The 11,468-nt window shown below is 37.0% G+C and overlaps 1 protein-coding gene across 1 annotated transcript; it reads left to right on the top strand.

Annotated features, from left to right (window-relative positions):
- The first annotated feature begins 4,632 nt into the window (after nt 1–4,632).
- Nucleotides 4,633–11,334, top strand: MS3_00003730 (uncharacterized protein). Its single transcript, XM_051211583.1, has one exon. The coding sequence runs from the start codon at nt 6,962–6,964 to the stop codon at nt 8,033–8,035; it is 1,074 nt and encodes a 357-aa protein (XP_051071658.1). The 5' UTR covers nt 4,633–6,961; the 3' UTR covers nt 8,036–11,334.
- The last annotated feature ends 134 nt before the right edge of the window (nt 11,335–11,468 follow it).

Genomic DNA, 11,468 nt, shown 5'->3' with positions numbered 1-11,468 from the left:
TGCACTGTAGTGGTAAGTACATCCCTCAAGTAGATGAATTTGTGAACATTTGATGTTGATGCTAACTACGTTAGTTTTATTAAACCTATCGCTGACTGAAAGCGCTTGGTCAATAACTAGTCACGCTTCATTCCTTTACGCAACGTATCCTCTACAATAACTGTGCGGCTTAGCAGCTACGCACAACATTGCTTCTGCATTTAACTTCTCCATATTGCTTTTATATTACCCATCATCGTCTTCCTCAATCGATTTTAGGAACATATTTAACACCAGTGTTGCCAAGTATCCAGTGTTTTCATCCGTAGTCAGCTAAGACTGAATACGGATGATATGACCGCTTAACTTGAGCCAAAGCCAAAGTAACTGATAAATCTCTAACCTCGATTACTATAACGTGGTGGCTAGGAAAAGTAACATCTATGTTGTCATTACAAAACAACTGAAATCCCAATACATAAATAGGCTGGCAGAATGACTTCGCCGACGGTTGAAAGCCGCACTTTCAGCTGCAAAGTTATCACAATGGTCTGAAGCTCTCCAACTCATGTTTCTCGGGATTCGGTGTGAAAGCTGACGTTGGATTCTCTGCATCCAGACATGATTCAAACACGCGACTTCGCATATTCCTCATCTTCTTCAATGAATATGGATCCAGACATTAACACGAATTGGCTTGGGAACGCGACGCGTTCAGTTAAAGCTGCTTCCACTCGACTACAACCAATTGATGTTTTGGTTCAACTCATCTTATGACTAAGTACACGGTTTTTGTATGTCACACTTCATATCACTAAAAGGACGGACCTGAAAAAAACATCATCATCAAAAGGGAAAAAGCTGCTTTCTAGGAAGGCAAACTTCTTCCTGTTAACTTTTTCACTAAAAATTCAAAGAAAAAAATCCTCGACAGTCAATATCTACGAAGAAACTTCTCTCGTGTTCAATAGCCGGACTAAAACGACGTGCTCTGGAGGGACTGTGAGGTTTCTAGAACACTTGAACGACTACTGCATGTACGACGCTCTATAAGCGTAGTCTGTTTGTCTTGTTTCTCGAAATAATCGGCTATTTGTTTACATTTTCAAATTCTATTAGATAAAAACGAAAAAATATTGGTGATCCACTGCTACTTGACACGGAAGCCCGTTAAGCGAAAGCTCCTTCTATTCCGTCCACAACCATTTGAACGATTTGGACGTCTTTTCTGGATAGATTATTAAAAATCAAACCAAAATATCTTTTATGTGCTAGTATATGTGTGCATATAAACTATGTTTGCAAAATATTTCAAAAAACCTTTCCATGTATACCTTTTCGCTGTCCCATGGTATTTGTACCCATATATGACGGCTATTTTTTACGTTTTGTTTTCTTGCACAAGTAAAAGTGAATTTCGTCCTACACTTACATTTCTATGTTATTTTATCCAGTCTTTCTGAAAAAGTCGAAAGATCAAGGCTAAGATGATTTATCGAACTGTCCATTGAACAGTTTTCATTATTATTTGCCACATGGCTCCTTAGAGTAGGAAAAAAAGGCAAGACGTTGATTGAAATAACAAGCTATCGGAAAAGTGTTTGCCAATGGCATGCTCGTCGGGTTCACATTTCTGAATAGTGAAGTCTTATAGTCATCACTACCACACTAGGAGGGTGTAAGCCGCCACGGTGAAAGAATTACCAATATAAACAGTTCTTTAATTCTTCAGTAATTGTACTAGCCTCGTTAGATTTACTAAAAATGCCATGTCTGAAGGTTCCTAGCCCAAACCACCATTGAGTACGCTCTGCTAGGCATCCTTCGCAACAACTAGCCAACTTATATCAGATATTCCTAAACAAATCGAATATATCTTCAAACATATCACTCCTGACTTCTGATTTGACAGGATTCGAAAATTTTCCGTCATAAAAGTGTAATGGACAACGGCTTCGATAAGCCATGGATTGTCTTGACATCTTCACACACTATATAGTGATATTTCCCTAAGTGTCATTGAACTATTATTCCTAAGTTGACTTTGCAGCACTCAGTCATCCAAGCTTGCGCTATGGGATCATGTGCTGAATAATAGGTAGAGCTCACAGTGCTTTATTTCTTCCAACATTCAGTCCTCTTCCAATCTGCTTAGAAAATACGACAGAATATTAGGAGTGCCAGTTGAAAAATTATCCTGATGGTATCCAAGTGCTTCACTAAAGATACATTATTTCAGAGACTAAATAAAAACTGACATAAAATACCTTAACTCGTGTTAGCGGTAACAGCTTCATTACACACCTCAGAATTCCATCTTTTCACAAAAATATATAAATTTATATCACAAAGTTTACCTTTATTTTTGGGGTATTTAAGCGCAAAAAACCTTACAGTGATGTTACAAAACACGAAAAGCTAGGAAAAACATTTTTCTAAACTGACAAATGTCTACTAATTTTTCAGATCTCCCGAAGGTCACACGGTTTTTCCAATGTCTTGATTTAGTCTTCCAGTCAAAAACTGTTGCAGTTTGCTCATGGTCACTAATTGTTTTGCGTTGTCTGTTCAAATATGAGTAATTGTCTTGTAGGTCCCCAACGTATATGATGTATGTTGAATGATTGGGGGCCCACTTGAGTTAGATGGAAATGGTGTGACTAACAGCTAACCCCGAACTCCCATCTCACGGTCAACACCTAACGTGGTTTGTCCCTTCATCGTATCGAGGTACTACTGTTTCTTTGAATTTCGTATAACACAAAGGACGTTACTGCTGAAATGTATTATTTAGAGTAGGTACAAACGAAAGTGTGAGCACTACTGCACGGGTCAGTCTATAGCGTACAATCAACTGACGCGCGTTGGTTGTCCTTGACTTCGACAGGAATCGATGACGTGTTCGATATTCAGTGACTCAACTGCCGGATGATTTGGCTAGGGCTCAGTGACATTTCATCGACCCTACAGTCCTGTTATATCCGCGTTGCCTATTACTTATATTTGAAAACAAGGGACCACTATAATTTCCATGACGCTATGTAAGAACATGAATGACTGGTAGAAATGAAGGTTTCCTGACTCCGAAATAGAGGCGGCGACTCTAGTCGAAAATAGGGCGCCGCATGTCATGTAGAATATAATTCACGATAATTCGGTACAAAAACATCATATTTTGAGTAAAAATTGCACTGAAATAAATCGCTGTTATACTGAATAAAATATTCCACTGAAAGTAGAAACACCGTACATGCTACTGAATTTAAAATGAATTTAATGTTGAACAAGAATTACAGTGGGTTAAAAACTTGATTCTGCCTTTTTCATCCCATCATATCAGATCTGTGCTGCGTAAAGAAGATGAATGACTCACAAAACTGTCCGGAATTTGAAGGATTGTGCACAAATCAGTTTGGCTGCAGCACATTAATTATCAGCTTTCACCGAACTATAAATTCCGAGTAAGACAAGTTTGTCCGTACGTCATGATAAGTTTACAGCTGAAGCAGATACTCAAGGCTGTTGATGAAATCGTTGTATCATAACACTGACTTGTATGTGGTAGTTGTTCGTTCAAAATCTTATTGCACTTAAGAGATTAGTTAGAGCATAGAATATTCCAGATTCTGAATGTCGACCACAGTCCTTCGTAATGATTGGTGAGAGACTGAAGTTTTTAACCTGCCATTGGTTAAAAGCACGAGCAACAGTTTCTTCAGTAATATCCTTGTTATATGCTTTTTCTAGCCATTGTTTGAAACGGTCTACAAATGTGAGGTGAGACCATTTATTCAAATTTGAAAGGAGGCGTTCATATACTTCAAATTTTGTCCTAATGAAGTTCAGGCAATATAAAGTGAAACTCACTGTATGAATCGCTCCCTGGTTTTGAGCTGTTTTACTGTTGATATTAGTTCGTGACACGAATTATCGTGAAGTGATGAAAATAACTATTCGATACGATTTTTAACCAAGTTGTTTGTCTGCTTGTGGTGTTTGAATGGACTAATGATATCTTTGTACTTGTTGAATGCTCGATTTCGAATTCTGAATACAGTACATTCGTTGTGCCTGTGTCTTCTTAATTCAATTGCGTTAATCCTGGAATTCCTAGTTCATACGATAATTAGAATACTATATTGGCGTCGTGATGGAACCTGCAATGGAAAATTTGGATATTCATTCAACTTCGGAAGCATCTGAGGATTATTTGGAAAGGTTTGAAATCTGGAGCATGACTAAGAGAGATGTCAAAGGTGATAAAATCGTGGCACATTTCCTGACACTCATTGGGAGAGAAGCTTACAGCTTATTAAAAACTTTGGCATATCCAGAAAAACCTATCTCACTCCCTTATGCAACTCTTAAAGAGCTATTGTTAAGTCATGTAAAATGCACCAGTTTTGAATGCCGTGAAAGGGCGAAGTTCCATAAGATGGTTCGTCAAAACGACCAAAAGGCTCGGGAATTCATCCTTGAATTACAGAAACAAGCTGCCAAGTGTAATTTCGGTGATCAACTTCATGTGCAACTGAGAGATCGATTAATTGCAGGAATTAACATACCGAGTTTGGAAAGAGAGCTGTTAAAAATGCCAAACTGTTCCTTTCAAGATGCTAGGACTGCGTGTATTAACTACGAAGCAGTGAATGAACTTGATATTCAGTCGATGAAGATTTCTGATACTTTTGTAGTGACTCACATTTATCACGAGGACACGACTGGTTTAATAAAAACAATTATTATTATAACCAACTGTACCAGTGTTTGTTTTAATGTGCTTTTGTTTGACTGTGCTAATGACAGCTATTTTGTGCTTCCATTCTTATACTGACACTTCGATTGTAACTTCGCGCGGATTCGGTTACGTTCTGTAACCAAGGTTGTATCCTGGCACGATCTCGGTATCCTTTCGATGCCACGAGATCGCCAGCAAATATACACCTCGACTTGGTCCATTAATTGCCTTCTGATATTTGGCTTCTCGGGGATTTTTATGGATCTATTTGGTTACGTCCAACCTTCGCCTTCTGATTTATTTGGCACGTGTTTCTTGGTAGCGGTGTTCATAGTCAATTTCGACTCGACGCCACGCTACAATTGGTGAGTCGTATTTTGGAACACGCCTCTGCTTCTGGTCAAATCTTCCAAAGAAGCCAATTCGGTGAGTCTATGATTTATCTATCCACGTCTGTCGTATATTTTCATATATAATATACTCGACATGACGGATAACGATAAGAATAGTATTAATATAATAGTCTCACATGTATGTGTACCGAATCCTTGTCACTTTTTATTCGCGTGACGATGAATTCCACGCTTTATTCGAGAAATTTTCCCCTATTATTTATTCTCCTCACTGACGCGGCTGCTTGGTACGGAATGCATTCGCATAAGCATTAGCGTCTACCTCCCAGCATCAATTGGTTAAGTTGAGCGGTTTCACTGCCAACTTAAAAGTGCTCTACGAGCACACGAGAACGACAACTGGTACAAAACCTTATCGCTCATTCTCTTAGGTATTCGAACGAGCTTGAAGGCAGATATCCAATGTTCCGCCGCTGAGCTGGTATACGGCACGACATTGCGTCTGCCCGGAGAATTCTTCACACCATGGAGCAGACCTAATTTCAGTAAATCAGACTACGTCCATCGACTGTCTGCATTTATGCGAACGCTGTCTCCGGTGTCAACTCGAATACAACATCGACAGGTCGCTCTCTCTCGAGAGTTATCTACCTGTTCAAATGTTTTCTTACGAGTAGATTCGGTACGCAAACCTTGGCAACAACCTTACGAAGGCCCTTTTCACGTGATCGCTCGTCACGAAAAGACCTTCAAGGTTGATCGACATGGCCGCGTCGAGATCGTCAGCATTGACTGTCTCAAACCAGCAGATGACAGTGCTTTATCTGATACCCTGAGCTTCAATGCTAGACCTATCAAACCTAGCGGGATCCTTAAATCTTCTTCAGGTCCCACGCTAGATGCATCTGAGACCTTATTCTCACGTCCCGGTCAACAGCACGCGTCATCTGCACCGTCTACGGACGAGACGACAGTCTCACGTCCAGATCAGCAGACCACGCCACCTCTGACCTCGGATGAGATTGAAGGCTCACGCGACGCGAACGAGACTGCCGTCTCACGTTCCGGTCGCCGAGTACGGTTACCCGTATGCTTCCTCGACTAGTCGCACAGTCGACAACCGATACGGTGTAGGAATATTCCTGTGCTACTTGCATGCTACACTCTTCTCTTTTTTTTTGATTTCTTTTTGTTTCCTGAGCCCACGCCTTCGACCATCTCCGTTTGGTTCCGTCGACTTCAGTCAACTTTGGCGAAAGCTGGCCTGATCACCCACGCTCTTGTCAACGTACTCAGTCGATATATTGGTTTCGAATGCTTGGCATACTCTTGGTCTCGAACTTTGTCGTTATGGTCGCTTCTGGTTCATCGGATCAACGTGGTTTCGTCCTACGTCTGCAGCGTTTCTGGTGCGCACCCCTACGAACGCAATCTTCAGATTCTGGATACAAACCACTCTGGTGTAGCATGCCAACTCAAGCAATAAATACAACACATCGCTCCTGGTACCGTTCTCCGAAAACGGCCTTCGTTGGCAACTCGACGATCAACGATCGCTTTCCTGTTCGCCAATTCTTCCGTCCTACAATCGCTCGTCAGCCGATCAGTCCCACGATTCAAACCGCTATTTATCGAAAGTGTAAACCCTTTCTAGCGGGGGGCTCCTGTAGTGACTCACATTTATCACGAGGACACGACTGGTTTAATAAAAACAATTATTATTATAACCAACTGTACCAGTGTTTGTTTTAATGTGCTTTTGTTTGACTGTGCTAATGACAGCTATTTTGTGCTTCCATTCTTATACTGACACTTCGATTGTAACTTCGCGCGGATTCGGTTACGTTCTGTAACCAAGGTTGTATCCTGGCACGATCTCGGTATCCTTTCGATGCCACGAGATCGCCAGCAAATATACACCTCGACTTGGTCCATTAATTGCCTTCTGATATTTGGCTTCTCGGGGATTTTTATGGATCTATTTGGTTACGTCCAACCTTCGCCTTCTGATTTATTTGGCACGTGTTTCTTGGTAGCGGTGTTCATAGTCAATTTCGACTCGACGCCACGCAACACTTTGCTTAGTCCTCGTGATGAACTACAATCTCAGGGTCAATCAAACTTGCGTTCATTTAACAGTGATTCCTATTCTCGTGTAAATATGAAAGGTGTTTCAACAAGGAATTACAAAGCAAATCACAAAGGTGAGATGAAGTTTGGTAAAGGTTTATCATGTGGAAAGTTTCATGCTCGCAATCCATGTGTATTTCGTAATGCTAAATGTTTTAAATGTGGTAAGGTAGGACACATTCAGTCAGTATGCAAAGCTATTGTCCATTTTGCTTCAAGCTGTACTAAATCTTGTAATTTAAATTTAAATAATTCGGATGTTTCCAATGATCATTTATCTTTATCAACGATTTCAAAAGACAGTTCAGAGTTAGATGAAATCCAGAATTCTTGTGAGACAACAGTTCCTATTCAGAATTCTCATGCTATTGTACCAGGTATGACTTTTCCTAATGATTCACATATTTCTAATGAAATTACTTGCAATATTGAAGAAAATATGTTAAATGAACCTAATCATGATCGGAAACCTGATATGGTTTGGATAGATGCTGATTTTTCTAACGATCCTACGCTCTGCAATGACAGTCCTGATGAATTTCATGAGAATATTTCAGAAGAATCAAATCCTGATGTCATATCATATATTACCTATCCTCATAATGTATTTGATCCTTGTGAAAAACCTACCCAATGCGAAGCACGAGTACTAAGTGACCTCGAGTTTTATTACATTTCGGATGATTTCATATCAACTGCTGTTTACCCTTATCACAAAAACAGTTCTAATGTTTACTCTAAACAATGTGAGAAATATGTTTTAAATGAAGCCACATTATTCATAACTTGGGGATATAAAGATCCAACATTATTTCGTGGGGGAGGATATTGTTGAAAAATCTATGGTTCAAATTCTAGATATTAATGATCTCAGTACAAAACCGATATGCTGACTGTATACAATTCCAGATACTACAAAGTTTTTATCTTATACAAAGTCGAACAGACTCAGGATGAACTTAACAAGAAGACGTACAACCGATTACAAACACTTATACTTCTATTTAAGCTGTGGCGGATGTGGTGTTTGAATGGACTAATGATATCTTTGTACTTGTTGAATGCTCGATTTCGAATTCTGAATACAGTACATTCGTTGTGCCTGTGTCTTCTTAATTCAATTGCGTTAATCCTGGAATTCCTAATTCATACGACAATTTGAATACTATACTGCTTTTCTTTGATTTTACTCTAACAGAACAAAATTTTCAAGCGAATACGCTTGTAAAGAATCAAAATTTCAGAAAAGATTCTCGACTTTAAAAGATAGTTTTTTTAGATGAAAATAATCTTATAGACAGTCAATAAAATTCTCCTTGACTTTCGTCCCTATAACCTAATTATTATCATATCCACTGACTTTATGTATGCAATGTACAAAAATATTTCTCTTTTATACAATGTTGTTATCATTCATGTTTACTAAATTAATTGCTTTGTAATTATTACCCTTACAGTAACGTGAATTTATTTTCCATTCTTTATAAACTCTTCGGCTATTTACAAAACAAATAAAAACAATGTAATCAATTTTCTGTAGATTACTGGTCATATCATAAATATCGTCAAAGAATAGCAAAACAGTTTTCATACTGATAACATTATTTGTATTTTTATAGGATTGTTTTATAAGTAAATATGTTTGACAAAAAAAATTGAGAAATAATGTTAACAGTGTAAAAGAAGGAATTTTAAAAGTAACAGTGGTAGATAATACGGGTAAACAAAAAGAATGCTAAAACTAAAAGGAGCTTGAGAAAAAGATCATAATTTCTTAAATGTTACTTCTTTCTTTGTTCTTTTTTTCTACCATTTATTACCAATGTTATTGAGTGCACAGATTGCCAAACTTAACGGCTTACAAGTACAAGTAATTAGGTTTAAAATGGAACAAATCAAAGTATTCATTGAGTATAATTAGTTCCAAATATTATTTTTGAGTATTGTATATATACGAATATCTACATGTGTAATTGTTGATTTGTGTCAGTTTTAGGATTCCAATACATTAAAAGCTTCATCAACTATTGTAAGACAATAACCTATGAAGTCTTGTTGGAATACAAAAAATTCGTTTGATTACTGTTAACTATACATTAATTGTTGTAGCGGTAAAAAATTATTTTTATCACAAGAGGAGTATGCTGAGCAATATTTTACTTTTTGTTACTTGAGTTGAATACATCTTGATGATTGTACACAAATTAATTAATGAACACTGTAAGTAAGATTTCGCCCTAAATCCCAGTGAGTTGTCTACAAGCCACTGAATCCAGACAGTCTCTAAGAAAGCCTGGTCAAATTCAAGTCTTAATATCAATAATAGTAAAGCTCTAACCCTTACATATATAGGTACTTACCTACCAAACAATTTAGGGGTGTTTGGATCCAGTATCTCTATGGATAACAAGCTGACCATTAAAATAAAAGGTTCTAGTCTTAATGTGAACACCAAAACTTTGTGGCAGGTACATTTTAGCTGACGAGTCCTGAATTCTAATACCAGCCTCAAATTAACTTTACTAAAACTTGTAACTAAGACAATATCAATGCAATCCACTCAAGATGTATACGTGCTAAGAGAGCAATCAAATGTAACCACTAATATGAGCAACGGAATACCTAAACGCGTCCATAGTCAAATATGATCATTTGAAATAGCTCTTACTGGATTAGATCTACTCACATTTAGTCCCATTAATTTTATATAATATATTATTCTAAATATTAACGTCTTCATTTTAATTTGTTTCATCTATCGTCTCATATTGCTCCTCTATTAGTAATGGTAGTTTGCTTTATTAATTAGTTTTTTTATTATTAACAGATTATATATTTTTGAGTAAATGTAAAATATAACAGCTAAAAGAACTATTTGTCGATTGATCCAATAATAAGTTAGCAAAGAGTAAAAGCATATGCAATCTTACTTACGTTCCACATAGTTGTAAAACATTCACTGTATGAGAATATAACTATTGTTTCTGATCACAAAATAAGCATTATAACATCGGTTGTAATCATTATATACTTATTCTAAATGTCTTGGAAATAGTTTTCCATAGACCAATATAAAGTCCTATGATTAAAATAATTTGCTAAGTAATCATAAAACTTTCTTTAAAATCCCATCATTAAAAAGTAACGCAGTTTTGATGCTATAAATATCGATGAGAATATTTAAATTCCACTACTTACTGATCTCTCTGAGCCTGTGGGAGTATCTCATCTATTTTAGGGTTCAATGTTGAGTTGAATGATACGGTTTATTAGCAACTTCAGAGGTAGAGTTTGCAGATATTAGGTTTAGAGAAAATGAAAAAGAAATGTAGCGTAAACTGTATTAAATCCTTATATGAAGCGCAAAAATAAGACCGGATAGTGTCCTAACACTTAAGTGATTAAAAAACACCTGTATCCAGTCATACTTATGTTTCATTAACAGTTTATATTAGGTGCATTATTTGACTATTCTACCTACTAGTTGTGCTTTCACTGGATGACAGTCTAATTAAGAGATTATGCCAGTAGTTCAATAGCACGAGCAAACGTTATATGTTGAAAATATTGCGTCATTGGATATCATCGTCCGACAAACATTATACTCATGATTTTAACAAGCTAAAATTATGTCGCAAGCGTTAAAAGCAAAGACAGATGATGGGTAGCAGTGGAATTCAGGACGTGTGTTTCGTCCTATTTTGGACTCGTCATCTGGATGCACATGCATCACAGAATTGATGTTCACCCCAAGACTCGAACGCAGTATCGTTCGTTCCAAACGCCATCGCGTTATTCGCTCAGCTACTGAGTCCTGACAGACACTTACTCATGAATAAGACAATATCGGCAAAATCGAGACAATACACACAGTATGCACATATGCTAATAAGACTGATCAACTGCAATCCTAAACTTCATTGAAAAGATTCAAGTAAACAATACCAAATGAGTTTAAAATTATGTTATAATAAATTCTGGAAACTTTTGGCTAATAGATTTACAGAATCAATTATAGTTTATAAATTATTGATCATGTTTTATTCCAGTTCAGGTACAATTTTGTAGGAATTGCAATAATTCTTTGTCATGCTTATTTGTGAATTTCTGCAGATTATTTATAATGATAATGAGTGTATGTATATTACTCACCAAATATCAAATATAAGTAATAAAAATCTTTCCTATTAAATATTTGTTTTCATATTTAACTCAAAAATAACACTAAAAATCAGTTTATGAAATATACCGCATTTAATTAAAAACAA

This window comes from Schistosoma haematobium, chromosome ZW (genome assembly GCF_000699445.3).
Source record: "Schistosoma haematobium chromosome ZW, whole genome shotgun sequence".
In the NCBI taxonomy this organism is placed as follows: domain Eukaryota; kingdom Metazoa; phylum Platyhelminthes; class Trematoda; order Strigeidida; family Schistosomatidae; genus Schistosoma; species Schistosoma haematobium.
The sequence above is the reverse complement of the archived record's forward strand: the minus strand, read 5'-3'. Positions and strand labels throughout refer to the sequence as shown.